Source organism: Fistularia commersonii, chromosome 21, assembly GCF_037954325.1.
Source record: "Fistularia commersonii isolate RoL2024-O1a breed Wild chromosome 21, RoL_Fcom_v1.0, whole genome shotgun sequence".
Lineage (NCBI taxonomy): Eukaryota > Metazoa > Chordata > Actinopteri > Syngnathiformes > Fistulariidae > Fistularia > Fistularia commersonii.
The window spans coordinates 472512-491921 of record NC_141304.1 but is presented as its reverse complement, the minus strand read 5'-3'; the positions used below and the strand labels follow the sequence as shown (position 1 = coordinate 491921).

Below are 19410 nucleotides of genomic sequence, written 5' to 3'. Positions count from 1 at the left end.
TTCTACTGATGTTCTGACATTCTCCCGATGTTCTCCTGATGTTCCCTTGATGTTCTCCTGATGTTCTCATGATGTTCTCCTGATGTCCTCCTGATGTTCTCATGATGTTCTCCTGATGTCCTCCTGATGTTCTCCTGATGTTCCCCTGATGTTCTCCTGATGCTCTCTTGATATTTTCCAGATGTTCCCCTGATGTTCTCCTTATGTTCTGCTGATGTTCTACTGATGTTCTGACATTCTCCCGATGTTCTCCTGATGTTCCCTTGATGTTCTCCTGATGTTCTCCTTATGTTGTCTTGATGTTTTTCGCGATGTTCTCCAGATGTCCTCCTGATGTTCCCCTGATGTTCTCCTGATGTTCCCTTTATATTTTCCAGATGTTCCCCTGATGTTCTCGTGTCGTCCTCCCCGTGTCGCGCGTGATCCTCGCGTCTCCTTTAAGGGCGTCGCTGGCGTGCGCGTGCGCGCTCTCCCTCGCGCCCCCTGTCGGCCTCCCCCCCCTCAACCCGCGCGCCTTCTTCCATCGCTCCGCACGCGCGCGCGTCCCGCGTGTGTCCGCGTGTGTTCTCGTGGCTCCCGCACGGCCCCGCATGGAGCGGCCATGGGCTGCACGGTGAGCGCGGAGGAGAAGGAGGCCGCGGAGAGATCCAGGATGATCGACAGGAACCTGCGGGAGGACGGAGAGAAGGCGGCGCGGGACGTCAAGCTGCTGCTGCTCGGTGAGGACCACACACACACACACACACACACACACACACACACACGACCGCCGCGCATTCACCCTCACCTGGATAGATGTGTGTGTGTGTGTGTCCGTCTATGTGTGTTGAACAGTAAGGTGTGCGAATGTGTGTTGCGACAGTAAGATGTGTGTGTGAGTGTCGGAATAGAAATGTGTGTGTGTGTGTGTGTGTGTGTGTCCGTCCGTCCGTCCGTCCGTGCGTGTGTGTGCTGAACAGTAAGCTGTATATATGTGTATATAGGTTTGTATGTGTGTATGTATGTGGGAGATGTGTGTGTGTGTGTGTGTGTGTGTGCTGAACAATAAGGTGTTCGAATGTGTGTTGCAACCGTAAGATGTGTGTGTGAGTGTTGGAATAGAAAAATATGTGTGTGTGTGTTTGCTGAATGGAAAGGTGTGTGTGTGTGTGTGTGCGTGCTGAAACGTAGGGTGGGTGAATGTGTGTTGGAACAGAAAGATGTGTGTGTGAGTGTTGGAATGATATATATGTGTGTTTGTGTGTTTGCTGAATGGTAAGGTGTGTGTGTGTGTGTGTGTGTGTGTGTGTGTGTGAGAGAGAGAGTGTTGGAATAATAATACGTATGTGTGTGTGCTGAATGGTAAAATGGTAAGGTGTGTGTGTGTGTGTGTGTGTTGGAATAGTATATATATGTGTGTGTGTGTGTGTGTGACGTGCTGGCAGCAGGTGGATGTTCCTGCGGTTCTCCGTGTCCGTGTCGCTTCACGGCAGCATCAGGAGATCCTGGTCAACATGTTGAGCTCGGCTGTGTTTCTGCCGGACGTCTCTGTGGATGAAGATCCACGGGATCTTCAGTGACCACAGGAAGGTTCATCTTCTGGAGGTCGTCCATCGTCTCCTTTCCTAAACCCGCCGAAACCGCGGCTCGGTTTGAGCGGGTCGGGGAACCTCGGAGGGGAGAAGGTTCCCGAGGAGATCCCCGGAGGAACTCGTTTCCTGCAGAAGCTCCCTGAGGGATGCGGGCGGAGCAGAAGACCAGCGACCGTGGAGACGGAGGACTTCAGAAGGTCGAAGGTGGAAAACCTTCGCGGATCGAGAGAAGGGACGATGGAGACGTTCGGTTTCATCGGCGATGACCTTCTGGAACTTCTCCAACATCTCCGCCCGCGGCCTTCAGGCCGTCTCCTGGACCCAATGCCTCAATACTTTGGTGGTCTACAAGATGCCAGAGAGAAGTTCACGGCCCTGGAGCCGCAGCCCGGAGGAGGTCCAGGTCCACCCGCAGGGTCCACAGGGTCCACAGGGTCCAGGTCCACCCACAGGAGCTTCTCCTCTGCTCCTCCAGACCAACAACCCCTGATGCCATTTAAGAAGCACTTTTCTCCTGCAGCAGCTGCGAGAGATGGAGGGATGAAGGGATGTGTTGAGATGAAGGGATGTGTTGAGATGGAAGGAGGCGTGGACAGATGGAGAGAAGAAGAGATGGATGGATGGACAGATGGAGAGATGGAAGGATTGGCGCAGTAAATATTCCTGAAAGAGAAAAGTTTTCACCTGTTTCTTGAAGGTTGAGAGAGATGATGCTAGTCTGGTTGCTTCCGGAAGTTTGTTCCACCACTGAGGTAGTAGAACTGAGAACAGTTTTGCCTGAGATGGCTTAGAGCGAGCAGAAGCTACTGCCAGTAGGTTTGTATTAGAGGAAAGCAGCTCTCTGCCGGGAACATGAGGTCTTATCATTTGGTTCAGATATGCTGGACCTGTTCCTGAGGTGGTTTTGAAGGCCAGGGTCAGGACCTTGTGCTTGATCCTGGCAGCTACTGGATGAACAGAGGTGTAACATGAGCCCTTCTGGGTTGAGTGAATACCAACCGTGCCGCAGCATTCTGTACCATCTGCAGAGGTTTTATTGCACGAGCAGGTCGTCCAGCGAGGAGGGCTTTGCGGTAGTCCAGGCGGGAGATGACCATGGCCTGAACCAATAGCTGTGCCGACTGTTGGGTCAGGAAGGGTCTGATTTTCTGAATGTTGTACGGCACAAATCTGCAGGTCCGGGCAGTTGAAGTCATACGGTTGGAGAACGACAGCTGATCGTCTATCGTGACGCCGAGGTTTTTTGCAACTTTGTTAGGGGCCACTGTGGTGGAGTCCATCTTGAGGTTGATGTTGAGATGAATTGTCTCTTTGGCTGGGATCACCAGAAGTTCAGTCTTGGACCAGTTCAACTGTAGGTGGCGTTCTTTCACCCATGATGACGGTTCGGAGAGGCAGGCTGTGATGCGAGTCAAAACCGTGGCATCATCCGGGTGGAAGGACGGGTGCAGCTGTGTGTCGTCGGCAGAGCAGTGATAGGAGAAACCATGGGTTCTAATGACATGTCCTAGTGAGGTGGTGTACAGTGTGAAGAGAAGGGGCCCCGGCACTGATCCTTGGGGTACCCCGGTGGTGAGGGTGAGAGTTGAAGATACTTTCCCTTGCCGTGACACCTTGAAGGAGCGTCCAGAGAGGAAGGAGTGGAACCGGGAGTGGACGGCACCAGTGATTCCCATGGATGTGAGAATCTTGAGGAGAATTCTGTGGTTGACTGTGTCAAAGGCAGCTGATAAGTCTAGTAGGACGAGGACAGGTGATCGTCCTTCGGTTCTTGCCGTCCTCAGAGCTTCTGTTACTGCCGGTAACGCAGTTTCGGTCGAATGGCCACTTTTGAAGCCAGATTGTTTCGGGTCCAGTTGTCCAGTCTGATTTAAAAAGTCGGTGACCTGTTTCGCAGCTGCCCTTTCCAGGATTTCTGAAAGGAACGGAAGAAGTGAGACAGGGCGATAGTTTTCCACCTGTGCTGGATTAAGTGTGGGTTTTTTCAGTAGAGGTTTCACCCTTGCTTGTTTGAGGGCAGAGGGGACAGTTCCGGAAGACAGTGAGGAGTTCACGGTGCATGTTATCGCCGGAGCTACCGATGGGGCGATATCTTGAAGCAGGTTGCTGGGCACAGGGTCCAGCGGGCAGGTAGTGGGACGACTCTTAGCGATCGGTTTGGAAACATCCGCTTCAGAGAGTGGGGTAAATGTACTGAGTGTTGTGGTAGTGGTAGCGGTCTCTTGTGGTGTATCTGTTTTTGTGGCTCCTGCCACGGGACCGGACTTTGTTGTCCCGGTGTGCTCAGATCATCATTCAGGGAAAAACGTCACAACGGCCAGGAACTAATCAAGCAAGAACGGTTTATTCAAAGTCAGGAAAATACACTTAGGAGATATCCCGGACCAGAATGAACGTCACCCCGCGAGGATCGTTGGGCTCCTCCAGACGCCCGCTGAGACGCGTCCGGTCGAATGTGTAGATGAAGAAGTTCTGGCCCCGATCCAAAGGATCGGGCTCATTTTATACCTTTTGGCCAAAAGGGTCCGAGGGAGTCCTGACAATGGCTTCCCCGACCCCCCCGGTCTTACCGGTCTTACGCTCTCTAGGAGTGCGGCCATCTGGGCCGCGGGGCCTCGTAAAACTGCGCCTCGATCAAAGCTGTCGGTCGAAGGAAGTCCTGACAAACTTCTCCCGACCCCTGGCTCTAGTCGATTATCCACAGGGGGTGTCATTGGAACAGCAGGGTAGCGCATTCCTTCACCTTACATGATGGGGTCTCGCAGTTACATTTTACAGTCTTTGCAATAGATAGTGGAACAATGATGTGAGGTTGGAGATTTTGCACGTCCCTCTCTTGACGTGAGCGTCCTCACGTCACACAAGGACTGCGATCGAAATAAGTAAATACAACGAATGCATGTAAACACAATGTATTATAATCATAGCGGAATATTCTGACAGGCGAGCGCTCGTCGGAGGGAGGGTCTTTGAATTGTTTGCCGACGCTTGCTGCCTTTTCTGTGAAGAAGGTGGCGAAGTTCTCTGGGGTAAGATCTGTAGCAGCCGGAGGGGGGGGGGAGGGTTAAGCAGTGATTCAAAAGTAGAAAACAATGTCTTCGAGTCTGTGGCGTTGCTGATCTTTTCGTCGTGATAGGCCTTCTTGGCAGCTGTCACGGAGGTGGCAAAGGACGCTAGTAGAGACCGCAGGTTTTTCAGTTTTGTGCCGCTCTAAGGGTAGAACGCAGAGCGCGGACGGGTTCCGTCAGCCATGGTGGAGGCCGGGTAGAGAGCGCAGGCTTGGTGGATAGAAGGCACGTGTTGTCCAGGCGGGAGCTCAGAGCGGAGCTGAGCGACTCCGGTGCAATATCTACATCTAATGAAGACAGCGTGCCGGGGGTGGCGGGGCAGAAGCGGCCGCCGATGCAAAGTCTGGGATCGACGGTCTGCGGAGATTCCGTCTAGATGCGACCTCAGGTGGAGTGCTGGCCGGTGACTGTGGAAGAGAGATTGTGGAATGGATGAAGAAGTGGTCAGAAACATGTTTCATCTTTCACTCACAGTTGTTAGCGAAAATCAGGTCAAGTCCATTTCTGTTTTTGTGCGTCGGGGAGCAGCTGGCGAGATGAAGGTTAAAAGCATTCATCAAGTCTTTCAAGTCGCTGGCATATGGCTTGTCTCGGTGTATGTTGAAGTCTCCGAGGAGGAGTGGGGGAGGCAGTCCAGATCTGGAATGGAGGAGATAATTAAGTCCAATTCCATGGCACCTAGTGGCCCAGGTGGTCCGGACACTATAATTACAGATCACTTGATTGGAGCAGTTACCCTGATGGCATGGGCTTCAAACGAGCCGTATTCACAGTTTGGCGGCAAGGGGGTGAAGGTCCATTGGTTGTGAATTCCTGTCCCCCCCATTCTACGGGGGGGGGGCGTGTGAAGGAGTGGGGGCTGCAGTTGTCGCTGTGTTGTCCGGTTTCAGCCAGGTTTCAGTCCATGCCGGCAGGTCTAGAGAGAGTCTACTGCTTTGCTCACCGCAGATTGGCAGTCCCATCGGCCGACCGTGAAGGAGCAGGTGTTTGCAGTGACCGGATAGGTGTCGGTGGTTGTGGCAATCAGGTCTTTGTGTCTTGACTGGACACCCACAGTGAGCGCAGACCGGGAGCCCGACAAGCGTGCCCCCGCCAGTGGTGCAGCCGCCGCGGTGGAGTCGCGCGGGTCGAGTTGCCCGTCTTGCCGCTCGGCCGTCTTTGCGCGAGGACGCTGAAACAGCTGACGCTGTTGGGGCTTCTTTATATAGGGACGGCGCCCGCAGCCATTGGTTGCACAAAGGCTGTGGGTTGCGGCCTCGCTGATTGCCCGTCCAGGTGCGATCGTCTGGCTGACACTCACACAGATCTCAAGCAGATCGGTCTTTGATCAATCTCAATCAGAGACTGCAGGTGTTTTAAGGCATTCAGGACAAGAAAGCAGCAAGCCATGTTCTTGCTGGGAACTCTTTCCTTCAAGGCCACTTCCAGGCTTCTTCTGCACAACTTCTCTGATCCATCGTCTCTTCTTCTGCCATCAGGTGCCGGGGAGTCAGGAAAGAGCACCATCGTGAAGCAGATGAAGTAAGTCCCGACGGTGGACGGACATCCGCGCGGCGGGCGTGTCCTTCACCCGGCCGCCCGACAGCAACGTTGCTGCGTTTCAAACGCGCTTTGAGATCCTGAAGCAAAAAGCTGGAGTCCAAACTCCAGAAGGTTCGACCCCTGAGGTCCATCCCAACGACAGTTTTTAGAACAGTCACACACGGGTTCATCACGGACCGTCCTCCAGGCCAGCCAGCAGCAGGTGCACTTTTTTGAGCCTGGAGGAAGCATCTGTCACTTTGAAGACACACACAGATACTAACTAATAAAATTACTTACCACTGCCGAGCCCTTTTAGACATTCTGTCCATGTCCGGTGTGTCTGGATACACATATATGTGCATGTTGTTACACATCAATACATACATGCATTTTTGTCCATATATATATATACACACACACATAAATATACATGTACTTGCCTGTATATAAACATCAATATATACATACATCACTGTCCATAAATATGTATATATATTTACACAAAACCAATATACAGCTTTTTTCCTAGAAATAAACATCAATATATATATACATGCATTTCTGTCTGTATCGTACATATATATTTACACACAAATGAATAAACAGCTTTTTTTCCTGTACATAAATATTGATATAAGCATTCATTTCTGTCTGTATGTATATATATAGGTGTTTATAAAATAGGTGCTTCTATACACATATATCTATATATGTATAAATACACACTTATAAATACATGTTTTTGATACATATCAAAACATCTATAGATCTCTGTTGACATATATATACACATATGTAAATATGTAAATATATATATACATACACAAATGTTATTATCTGAATATTACACATCGAATTGTATGTAAAATATGTTTACTTACACGAATATAAACATCCATATAAACATGCATTTCTGTCTGTACATCTACATATACATATAAATACACATGCATATGTCAGTTTGAAGACATGAATATAAACATGCATGTCTATAAACATACATACAAATAAATCAATATATATCAATATATAAATATACATTTAAGTGCCTTTCTATAGACATCAATATATACATGCATTACTGTCCGTTATACACACATATATACAAACATATAGATACAGACATGCAATCCTGTCCGTATAAATACATACATACATATATTTGCATAGACACACATATATGCACGTGCTACTATATACAAAAATAAAAGATGTACATATTGATATCTATTCACAGAAAAAAAAGTACATGTAACACAAACAAATACATATATACACATGAATACATATACTGTATATGTACCTGTATATAGACATGAATGTAAACATGAATTTCTGTGTATATATATATATGTAAATATATACGTATACAAGTAAATGAATGTACAGCTTTTTTCTGTATACACATATCAATATAAAAATTGCATTTCTTTCGGTATATATATGTGTGTATATATATATACACACACAATAAATATACATGTTTTCCTCTGCATATAGGTATATATGTACATATACATATATATATATATATATATTCAAATACATAAATATACATTCAAGTATCTTTCTGAAGACATCAATGCACAAATGCATTTCTGTCTGTGGATATACATACATTCATACATATATATTTATATATATATACAGAAAGAGATGCATTTATATATTCATGTTAATATAGAGGAAAAAATATCAATGTATATGTATATAGACATTCATAAATCTATATCTATGAATGTGTATATGCATACATGTAACATAAAATAATATGAACAAATACATAAATATACATGTATAGATGTATTTACAAAGACATGAATATAAACATGCATTTCTGTCACTAAAAACCTGTATATACTCAAATAAATAAACATATATAAGCCTGTATATATATATATATATAATACTTAAAATGAAAACATTCACAAATATTAAATATATTTCACAAACATAGATATACATTTCTTGCCGTGCATATAGAACATAAATATATAAATACATTTCTGTCTATATATTTGTATATTTATACATGTTTATACACATAAATAGACATGTATTTGCCTCTACACACACACACATATATATTGATTTGCCAGTGTACTAATATCAACGTATTCTTGTATTTCCATTGATATATAAAAATGTATACATACCGCTACACATTATTACATACAGACACACACAAATACAAAGTATCTTCCTGTATGTAGACATCAACATAATCATGTATTTCCGTCTCAAGATGTGTATATATATATCTTCCTCTTCTTTCGGCTTTTCTCGTCAGGGGCTGTGTATATATATATATATATATATATATGTATAAAAATCCATAAAAATATATGTATTTACTTATATGTAGCCGTCAATATATACATGTATTCTTGTCTGGATATACACATTAATATGTATATATAAATATTTATGAATATGCCTGAAAATAGACAATATTTACCTACCTATCTGTCTGTATATTTATATTTAAACATACATGCATGTATGTATACACACATAAATATACATTATTTACCTTTATAAACAGATTAATATATACATGCCGTTTTGTCTGTAAATATATTTTTATATGTATATATATACACACACAAACACACACACACAGATGAATAAACAAACATATATACACATAGAAACATAGATATACATATATTATCCAGGATATAGACGTCAATATGCACATGTATTTCTACATACATGTATACATATACTGTAACTCTATTCTCTGTGTTCTGTCTCACATCAACTTACTTCATATCCTTTCTCACTTCGTCCATAAATCTTCCATATTTCCTTTTGCTCTTCCTCTAGACCTCCTGCCTTGCAGCTCCGACTCCATCTGTATATGTAGGCGTACAAACACTTATATAAATACACATTTTTTTGCCTTGATATAGACATCGATATATACATGCATTTCTTTCTGTTTTTATATGTGTACATATATGTATATATACATAGATACACATAAATGTACATGTGTTTGCCTGTATATAGACATCAATATATACATGCATTTCTGTTTTTATATATATATATGTATGTATATATATTCCAACATAAATAGACATGTATTTTCCTCTATATAGACATCTATATATACATATGGATTTCTTTATGCATATACACATAAATATTTACCTGTATATGAATGATTATTGCATTTCTGTTGTTAAATATGAATATATATACATTTATACATACATACGAGAAACGTGTATGTATGTATAGATGGTTTTTCAATCAAAAGAGTCAAGAAGTTTGGCTGTGAGTATGAATAATCCTTATTTGACCTCACCTCCTCAGGATCATCCACGAAGACGGCTACTCAGAGGACGAGTGCAGGCAGTACCGAGCCGTGGTCTACAGCAACACCATCCAGTCCATCATGGCCATCATCAAGGCCATGGGCAGCCTGAAGATCCACTACAGCAGCCCGGCCAGCGCGGTGAGCTGCCCTCCACGCCGGCCAAGCAGATCTCTTGGTCCTCGCCGATGAATTGGGGAGGGGTATCTCAGATCCAACTTTCTCTTCGTTTTTACTGGCATCGGCTTGTTGATCTTTGCACCTTCTGCCGGTAACTCGTGTGGATGTCCGCGCGGTCTCCTCAGGATGATGTCCAGCAGCTCTCCGCGCTCTCCGCAAGCGCTGAGGAGCAGGGCCTCCTTGCCGAGGATCTGGCCGACGTCGTCCGGCGGCTGTGGGCCGACAGCGGAGTCCAGAGCTGCTTTGCACGGTCGAGGGAATACCAGCTGAATGACTCCGCAGCCTAGTGAGTCCGGACAAATTCCTAAATATATCCCCGCCTTGTCCGTGACAGGGGTTCCTGGCCGGGTTCCTTCGTCTGATCTGCAGAGAACCGCTAGCGTCTCACCGCTAAAAATGCTAATTTGTTTTGCGTGAAGCCTTGCCGGGGTCTGTTGGAACTGCTGGTCGGTTACGACGCCACGCCGGCGCCTGTTCTGTGATCGGAGGTGTGGCTAACTGGGGTTCGGTCCTGGATCTCGCCACCTCGGAAAGCGATGCGGACACTCCAATAACTTCTGTCTCTACCTTCAGCCTCTCTTGATGGGATTCCTTGCGAGATGAGCTGACAAACAAAGCACACCAGAACCAGGGCGTAGTGCTAAAAGAGGACTTCAGTCGCTTATTTCCGGGGAAACTAGCCTCCGGGCAAACTGTTGCCATGGTGAAACCTGCAAAGGAGGCCCTGGTGTGTTTCTTCCTTCCACAAAGAGCCGGAGAGTTTACATCTGTGAAGGATGTTGACATCTTGCTAATTGTAATTATTTTGTCCAGTTTGCCTCAAAGCTCCCCAAACATTCTTCAAATCCCATCATTTCAACAGGCACAGAAGGTGACGCTTGACGAGCAAAGGGCAGAATGACTTGCCTTCAGGCTCCCAGCTGAGCTGATGAGGACCAGCTGGGAGAAGATGCCTCCCCGCTTCATGTCATGACCCTCTTCCTCCTCCGGCAGTGTCATCTCCATCACTGAGTTCCTTTGCGTCCAGGTTTTCCGGAGAACTCCGAGGCTAAACGCCGCGGAGATGTACGGAGGGGTTGAAACATCTCGTCTCAGTGGTACATTTGTAGTTCGTAAGGAGCACATAGGTTGTACGGCCGCCTAGAATCGGCAAACATCTGTGACTTCAAGGAGGAAGATTGACGTAGCCTCCTGAGGTGAAGCCATCCAGAGCGGCGTCTCAGGTCTACCACCCGTGGTGACCTGAGGCGGTGCTTGGAGAACACCTCTCAAACAGGAAGTGAAGCTTCAACATGCAGGAAATCAGTGTCAGACCTTCTGGACCCTCCTCCTGACTCCCAGGTGGGCAGGGACGGTTTATGTCCCGTTTGAAAAGGGTCTCCTTGCTTCCGACAATACCATCTGCTCATCCGAACCCCTCTGCCTCCTCTAAAAATACAGCCAGTTCTTCAAACAATGTTCTCCTACACAGCGGTGAGATTCTATGCATCGGAGTAACGTAATAACCGCTTGAGCCACCAGAGGTCACGAGTTACATAATGTTCATGTAAGCGGTGCTGAAAATATCTCAGGTAAAAGCGCAAGTGTTTGAGATGTTTCGTCGCCGGAGGGACATCGGCGGCCTCCGGGTTGCCTTGACTTTCCTGCCGTTTACCGCTTGTCCCTTGTGTGTCCCAGCTACCTGAACGACCTGGAGAGGATTGCCAAAGCGGACTACATCCCCACCCAGCAGGACGTGCTCCGAACCCGGGTCAAGACCACCGGGATCGTGGAGACCCACTTCACCTTCAAGGATCTGCACTTCAAGTAAGGTCACGGGAGAAGAGATCTCATGGGAACATCCTCGGGCACAAATGATTGGACCTCCTGAAGTCAAAACACACTAAGAAGTTGATGAGGAGGAGATGCTGTGGTAGAGGTGAGAGAGGTTGATGGTGCTCAAAGAGCTTCTCCATGCAGGTCAGTAAAATGATCCTTTTGAAAGGAGTGGGACCTTCAGAAGAAATGCTTCTTTGACTCTGGGAGCAAAGATCCACAGTCGCCATCACGACCCAATAAATACCCCACCGGGGGTTCTTTAGGCCTACATGTGAGAACCCTGGGATGGCAGAGCCTCCAAGATCCTCCCCTGTGGATCCCCATCCCGTCGAAGTGTCCCAGCCTCCACGATGCACATCGGAAAGGAAACTCGCCTACTTGAAATGTGCAAACCGCCCACTCGCCTTCCGCCAAATTATACCCACAGAAGTGCTAGTCAAAGATGCTCTGAGCCGGTGGGCGGCTGGGATTCTAATGGACGGACGAGGACCGGCAACGTACTGCTAAACAATCTGATGGCCGTTACGTAAGAGAGCAGAAGGGTGAGCTGGTAAGAGGACAGAAGGAGGAAGGTGCATTAGGGCACATTCTCATCACTACTTCTGGAGTACTTTCGTGTACGTCTGAAACTTTGCATGTGGAAAATGGACAGGTCCACGTTTGGCCCTTTGGACGTCCTCGTCCAAACCCCGTGAGGTCGATCAGAACATGAATGAAAAACCGGTCATGCTAGACGAGTGTGTTGCTTTTCTGTTATCGTTGGTTTTGGACCTCAAACGCCGTTCGGATTTTTCATTTGTCCCCTTGTAAAATCCAGATCCCTTCCGAGGTTTCCACTTCAGACTTTAACAAACATGGCGGCGGAGGCGGAGCTGGTGATGATGTAGGTTCGAAGAGAGCATTTGGTGGCCACGGAAACATGTCGGCACGTGCATGGAGAATTCTTCTCCCCGGTCGTACCGATGCCATGTTGTTGTTTTCGTCTCTGTTCCTTGTGCTGGTCGCCATTGAGCATACCCTCTCCTGGCTGCTGGCGGTACTCTTGTGTTTGCCGCCTTTGGCTCCACATCTGCTCCTGAAAACATGGAGGATGGACAGGGACTGCGATAGATACGAAGGTGTCCGGGACATTCGCATTTAGTGCTTTCATTTTCTCCCCGCACTGCTTTGCTGTGTGATCAGCCCGGCCGTTAGCGAACTTGGTACTTGTATCAACCAAAAATGTCAATGTTCTGCTGCAAACCCTAGAAACTGTAGCGTGGCGAGCCAGAGGAGCTCGGACCTCTTCGCCTGTCCATTCCCCTCGGGCTCTATCTGTGTTGTCCCGAGAAAAGGGCCGACTAAATGAAATCAAATTTTCCAAATGTGGCTCCACAGTCCGCGAGAAGTATTCGGTATGACCTCCAGCAATCACCAAGCACGAGTTCCTACGGAGCCTTAAAAAGACCCTGCCTCGGAGCAGGAGCTACAGTGGTTCTTGGAACTGAGGTCCTTGACACCTGGTTCCTCTACTGTCCCACTGAAGCGAGAAACTACCCAGTGGCTGGAAAGCTTCCAGGAACTGACAGAAAACGCTTGAGCGTTCAGTTCCTCGCAAAGGACTGAACGCCCTCCGGTGATGAATGAAGAGCTGAAAGGTGACCTTTCCATTTCAGGGCGGCAGAAATAGATCCCCTCATTATAATTTACCATCAACAGAAATCTGTTGACATCCAGACTCGTATCCCACCGGTGTCTGATTCGATGCCTTTGTTGCCATGGAAACAGCACATCCAAGGGACCTCCGCTCTAACCGCCTCGTCCCTTGCAGAATGTTCGACGTGGGAGGCCAGCGCTCCGAGAGAAAGAAGTGGATCCACTGTTTCGAGGGAGTGACGGCCATCATCTTCTGCGTTGCCCTGAGCGCCTACGACCTGGTCCTGGCTGAGGATGAGGAGATGGTGAGGAAAAAGGAGTGTCATCGTCCACCCTGGTTTTTTGTTCAAGTCTAACGGCCTCTTCGGGATGAGGTTTACGGTTATTCGGCCACGGCCGATGCTCCGGTAGCAAGGTTTTAAAAGAAGTGTTGCCCGACGCCGCCCTCTGGTGGTGTGTTTGTGTCCGGAGGCTGACAGCTGTGCCCGATGTCGATTCTCCTCAGAACCGAATGCATGAGAGCATGAAGCTGTTCGACTCCATCTGCAACAACAAGTGGTTCACCGAGACCTCCATCATCCTCTTCCTCAACAAGAAGGATCTGTTTGAGGAGAAGATCCCCCGCAGCCCTTTGACCATCTGCTTCCCGGAGTACACAGGTTCTCGCCTCGCTGGCCTTCTGGGGTTTCCGGCCGTGGAGGGCGAGTGTCTGAGAACGTCTTTCCGCTCCGCCTCTTCCAGGGGCCAACAAGTTTGACGAGGCCGCGAGCTACATCCAGACCAAGTTCGAGGACCTCAACAGGAAGAAGGACACCAAGGAGATCTACACCCACTTCACCTGCGCCACCGACACCAAGAACGTGCAGTTCGTCTTCGACGCCGTCACGGACGTCATCATCAAGAACAACCTGAAGGACTGCGGCCTTTTCTGAAGGTAGTGTCCTTCGCGGCTCTTTAACAATTCACCCTTTTCGAGTCCCCAAGCCGCTCGATATCAAACGATCGGTCATCACGTCGCCTCGCGTGTCGTCGTAAACCCAAATGATCCGTTTGCTGTCGGAGTCTCGGGCTCAGAGTGTCCTATCAGACCCGGTGGCTGAGGGACCTTATGGCCTCTTGGAAGAAGCTTCAAGTCTGTTTGAATTCCGGTAATACCGTGACTTGGGAGTTTGCTCAGGTTTTTCCATGATTTTCTCTGGGGTGCCAAGTGGCGGCGGTAAATCCAACTGCCTTAAACGCCGCTTCACGGACAGAGGCTCATCCCGCTCGCCGCTAACTCAGATCCGGGTTCATATCAACCCGGCGGCAGCTTTTATCTCGGAACTGGGAAGTCGAGGTTCCTCAGTATTTCACTTCCTGGCCGGTAAACAAAGGGTCACTGAGGCCGGAGTTCTGGTTGTTGTCAGGTTCGTTTCAGTTCCAGGGTGGACTTTACCTTCGTTTCCAGTGACGCCTTCTGGTCCCAGGTGTATGATGTTCGTTCTCTTGAATGAAATACCCTTCGGGGCCGGTGGGGTGAGGGACACCCGGACCTGGTTGAAAGTCCTGGTTGAATCCAAGCCTCAAACTGAGCGGATTTGGTCTTACTTTCCGGCCTACGGTCGATTGACAGTCGAGGTTTGTCTCGGAAATCCGTCGGACATCGAGGGAGGCGTGGATGAGGATGTAGGAAGTTGCACGGTAGAAGAAAATTTTCCACGGCGACTCATAACAGAGGTGTTGGGGTTTCTGTTTTTAGGCGAAGGAAGCCGCCGTGACGAGTTCCACTCCAAGCACCCAAAACCGACCGACCGCCCGCCCGCCCACCCGGGTCGGACCGAAGTCCTGCGGTTGAAAGCTGGAAAGCCGGGAAACCTGCAGCCCCTGAGGTCTTCGCTGCTCCTCTGGAGTGGCTGCTTGGATGTGGGACCCCACCAACACCAACAACACCAACGGGAAAATCAGTGACTTCACTCCCATGAGAGAAATGAAAACCAATTTGTCAGTGAAATGCATCTTTTTAACGGGTGAAAGAGGAAAATGTTTTGGCGTAGCGTGAAGAACGAAGAGCGCTTTTGGTCCAGCGTTTACACACAATCAAATCCAACGATTGTCTACATGCCTGTCCAGAGATTAGCCTGTGACCTTCTGCCTCTCACCTCAGCTCACCTCACCTCATCGCACATACAAGTCTTGCCCCATTTTAAAGGGATGTCGGTTCTATTCCCTGTCAGTTGTTTTGACATGTTTTGTGCCTTGCGATCTGTTTACACGTGTTCCCTCCGAGACATGAAAACCTTCCCGGTGACAATTAGGGCTACCTTCCTCTTGGCCACTCCGACGCACACCCAACTGTAAATGTAAGGTTTGCTCACGTGGTCCTTTGTTCCAAAGTGTTTGGTGTCCAATGAACTTGTTCCCGTCTGGTCTGGCGCTCTTCACGGCACGTTTGTCCAGCTGGAGGCCCACCTCTGGTCGGTACGTCCAACGTAAGTTAAGGAGGCACCTTGTCCGTAAAAAGCATTTCCTTAAATGCCTCACACACACACACACACACACACACACACACACACACACACACACACACACACACACACACACACACACACACACACACACTGTTCGTCCTCTCTTTGTTCCCCCAAGTATCTAAACGTAGATGAAGAAACCCCTTAGGTTTGCAGCAGGTATTTGCTGGTGATTTCACACACTTCATAACTACATAACTCAGGAGAGGCCTCACCTGTCATGAAAAACTAAACCTATTATGATAACCTAAAATAAACATTAATATTTGTCCACCTATCCGTGTTATTCATGTATTTTCTGCATGATTACGATCCTATTGTACCTTTTCTTCGGGGAAAATCACCGAATCCGTCCTCTTCCGGACCCGACCGGTGCAGAAACCAGAGGTGAGGCAGCCGTGAGCCGAGCCTCACCTCCGAAAGGCCACATGGCGCCGCTTGTTTCCTGCAGCCCGTTGTGTTCGTGGTGTTGGTGTTTGAAGAGTTTCTCTCGCGGTAAACCGCGGGGTAAAGTGTCGAGGTGAGGCAGGCGGCCCTGTGCCTCACCTGCAGGGGGCGTATGTGAGCTAGCGGACGTCCTTCTGTAAGCAACACAGGATCAAATAAATACAGGAAATAACTCAGACAAAGAGGACTTTTACCGGAGATGGACACGTGCACCGACTTTGTATGCAAACAAAGGTAAGACTGCAAATGTTTTTTGGTTTGAAGAGCTTATAAAAGTGGATTATTCTCCTCTTAATGAGGGACCTGCATTAAACGAAGCAAAGCACCAACATTTAACGCTTTCTTATTTCTTGTGGAACCATTTTTGTTTCCTAAATGAAGAACGTGAGAGAACTTCAGATAAAGTTGTCATCTCCTGTGGTTGGCCATGACTTTTCCATCAACTAGTTCCTGGAAAACTGTTGGAGTCCACAACCTCTGAGTCCACTCAGATGGTTCTCCCATGTTTCAGATGGAGACTGCATGAAGTGAAGAACATCCAAGTGAAGCTCAGATCTTCTAAGTGAAGCTCTTAACTTATAAGTGAAGTTGAGAACATGGAGGTAAAGTTTAGAACTTCCAAGTGAAGCTCCAAACATCTACTACTTGTAGCTAAGAACATTTAAGTGAAATTCAGAACTTCTAAGTGAAGCTCAGAACATCAAAGTGAAGCTCAGAACATCAAAGTGAAGCTCAGGACATGGAGGTGAAGTTCAGAACATGAAGGTGAAATTGAGAACATGGAGGTGGCGTTCATAACATTCAAATGAAGCTCAATATAAAAGCTAACTGAAGCTCAAAACATGGAGGTGAAGTTCAGAACATCTAAGTGAAGCTCAGACCTTCCAGGTGAAGCTCAGACCATTGAAAAGAAGCTCAGAACATTGAAATGATGCTCAGAACATCTACCTGATGCTCAGAACATCAAAGCGAAGCTCAGAACATCAGAGTGAAGTTCAGAACAGCAAAGGGAAGTTCAGAGCATCAAAGTGATGCTCAGAACATGGAGGCGAAGCTCAGAACCTCTACTTGAAGCTCAGAAGGTTGAAGGTCTGCCTTCAGGCGGCCACTTGCAGTTCCACCTTCGTCCACCAGGGGGCGACAAATCCCCATGTTAAAGCGGCCGCTCAAAGTTTGGAAGTCGATCCGGTGAAAAAGCGAACAACCGGCAGGATCCGCGCACGGTGCGTCTCCCGCCGTTTGCAGGACAGGCGGAGACCTGACGGGAGAAGATCGGTGCGGGTCCAGGTCTCTGCAGAACCTCCGGGATCCGGCGGGATTCCGTCCTGCGGCCCGGGGATCCGGTTTCAGGCCGCCGATTGGCTTAGGACTCTGACGGGCGGCGCTGATTGGCTGAGGGAGGAAGCTGCGCGTCCACAAAGTCAGCCGTCGGACCTCCATCCTCGGAGAGGACGAGGAGGAGGACCAGGAAGAGGATCAGGAGGACCAGGAGGAGGATCAGGAGGAGGATCAGAAGGACCAGGAGGACCAGGGGGAGGGGGACCAGGAGGAGGACCAGGAGGAGGATCAGGAGGACCCAGAGGAGGACCAGGAGGAGGACCAGGAGGAGGACTGGCCCTCCGTTCCTCTCCAGTTCCTTCTCATCCTGTTTATTACTTCATTTCCAGAAAGAAGCAGAGAAGCTGGGCTTCAAGCGTGGTGAGTTCCGACCCTCCTCTTGAATTGTCCTCTTCTTCTTCTGTCCGGTTCTTCTGCACCTCCGGGTCCTGAGCCTCCGACCCCGGAGGGGGGGTTTGTTTTTCCTGAGAGCGGGACGTTTGTTTGTCTCCGAGCCCGGCAGGCTCGGCGCCCACGGCTGTGAAAACACAAATAACCCCTAAAAGAAACAAAAAAAAAGAGCCTCCAAAAGGTCAGGATGGCTTTTCGCCTCGTCGGATTCTCACGTCCGACGCCGACGAGGCCGAGCGGCGTCCGAACCGCCGTCGGCGTCCCGCGGGTCCGGAGAGGAAGCGCCTGATTCGGCGGGAGCTTTTCCATTCCCTCCCCCCCTGAAATGTGCATCCTGTCTGGGCCGGGTCTCCGGGGCCGGCCGGGCGTCAGGAATGCCCGGCTTGTTTTATGGCGGCGCAGAGGAATGATCTCAGCGGGTAAAAATCTTATTTGAAATAACAGCGTGGAAAGGAGGCGGGGAGGAAACGCGGCCGGCCCGTCGTCGTTTCGGGGAACGACGGGAAGCTCAGGTCTCGCTGTTTGTCTCCGTCCGGACGTCTAGCCATGAGATCCTCGCTGGAGCTGCAGCCTCGGCCGCTGAGCGAACCCTGCGGCCCGTCATTCCTGGCCGAGCGGCCCTGCAGGCTGAGGGCGCGGCGGGAGCCGGAGCGGGAGCGGGAGCGGGAGCCGGAGCCGGAGCCGGAGCCGAAGCGGGAGCGGGAGCGGACGCCACGCCTCCGGACGCCGGACGCCGGCGACGCCGGCACCTACGATTCTGCCTGCTGCCTGGCCAACCCGCCGGAGGAGGAGGACGAGGAGGAGGAGGAGGAGGAGGAGGAGGAGGAAGGGCGTCCGGCGCCGGGTTCCCTCGGCGAGGACAAGACTTCGGACTTGGACTCGGGCTACTCGGAGGCCTCCTGGCAAGACGAAGGCGTGGTTCTGAGGAGGACCAGGAACGTGCGCGTCTCCCCGTCCGCCCGCCCGCGCACCAACGGGGGACCTCCTTCGGGTCGCGTCCGGCCCAAATCCACCTCGGACGCCTGCCTGGAGCGCTGGACCTCGTTCGAGGCCGGCGAGCCGGAGGACTGGACGGCTTCGCTGCTGAGCGGCGGCAGGAACAGGCAGCCGCTGGTTCTCGGGGACAACAGCTTCGCCGACTTGATCGAGAACTGGATGGACCTGCCGGAGGCTCCCGAGCCGGCGGAGCCCAGACCCGCCGCCGGGCGCCGACTCGCCAGAGACATTTTGGTCAACATGCGGCGGCGGCTGACGGGGATGTCGAGAAGCGGCGAGGTCGGTCGGCCTCCCGACCGCTCGTCCTGCCCCGTCGGGCCGCCGCCGCCGAAACCTTTCTTCCACCGGTCCCACTCGGGTTTACACCAACTGGACTCGGACTTCCGCCGCTTCACCGCCCTCATGAAGACGGGCAGCCGGCGGCCCATCATTTGCAACGACGTCATCGGATACATCTGAGACGGCGGGCCGACGGGCCGACGGGCCGCTCTCGGGAGTTTGTCCACATTGTTTGTACATCTGGAATAAAGTTTTCTTTTAATTTAACGCGTCGTCGGTGCCGACATCCGTTCTTGTTCTCGTTTTACAACGAAAAGGTGCAAGATGTTTTT

At 49.5% G+C, this 19410-nt stretch overlaps 1 protein-coding gene, 1 long non-coding RNA gene and 1 pseudogene across 4 annotated transcripts; 2 read left to right on the top strand and 1 right to left on the bottom strand.

Moving 5' to 3' along the window:
* Nucleotides 1-221: 221 nt before the first annotated feature.
* Nucleotides 222-15898, top strand: LOC147221839 (guanine nucleotide-binding protein G(i) subunit alpha-2-like). Its single transcript, XM_086168570.1, has 9 exons — nt 222-719; nt 6118-6160; nt 9488-9629; nt 9794-9954; nt 11346-11474; nt 13297-13426; nt 13627-13780; nt 13863-14055; nt 14860-15898. The coding sequence occupies exons 1-8, from the start codon at nt 356-358 to the stop codon at nt 14051-14053; spliced, it is 1314 nt and encodes a 437-aa protein (XP_086024696.1). The 5' UTR covers nt 222-355; the 3' UTR covers nt 14054-14055; nt 14860-15898.
* Nucleotides 4910-9618, bottom strand: LOC147221840 (uncharacterized). Of its 2 annotated transcripts, none has more exons than XR_015107785.1 (3): nt 9480-9618; nt 8933-9020; nt 4910-5046 (listed from the first exon to the last, which is right to left on the bottom strand). It is a non-coding gene; the product is annotated as an uncharacterized LOC147221840 (long non-coding RNA). The 2 variants fall into 2 exon arrangements; XR_015107786.1 differs by lacking the exon at nt 4910-5046 and adding an exon at nt 8669-8732.
* Nucleotides 15899-17514: 1616 nt separating the features above from the next.
* Nucleotides 17515-19345, top strand: LOC147221838 (PAK4-inhibitor inka2 pseudogene; annotated as a pseudogene). Its single transcript, XR_015107768.1, has 2 exons — nt 17515-17773; nt 18348-19345. The product of XR_015107768.1 is annotated as a PAK4-inhibitor inka2 pseudogene (transcript).
* Nucleotides 19346-19410: the final 65 nt, after the last annotated feature.

Coding starts and splice junctions, on each gene's coding strand:
- LOC147221839 (XM_086168570.1), top strand. CDS start 356: ATGTTCCCTTTATATTTTCCAGATGTTCCCCTGATGTTCTCGTGTCGT. Junction 720..6,117: donor CGTCAAGCTGCTGCTGCTCG/GTGAGGACCACA, acceptor TTCTGCCATCAG/GTGCCGGGGAGTCAGGAAAG. Junction 9,630..9,793: donor ACAGCAGCCCGGCCAGCGCG/GTGAGCTGCCCT, acceptor CGGTCTCCTCAG/GATGATGTCCAGCAGCTCTC.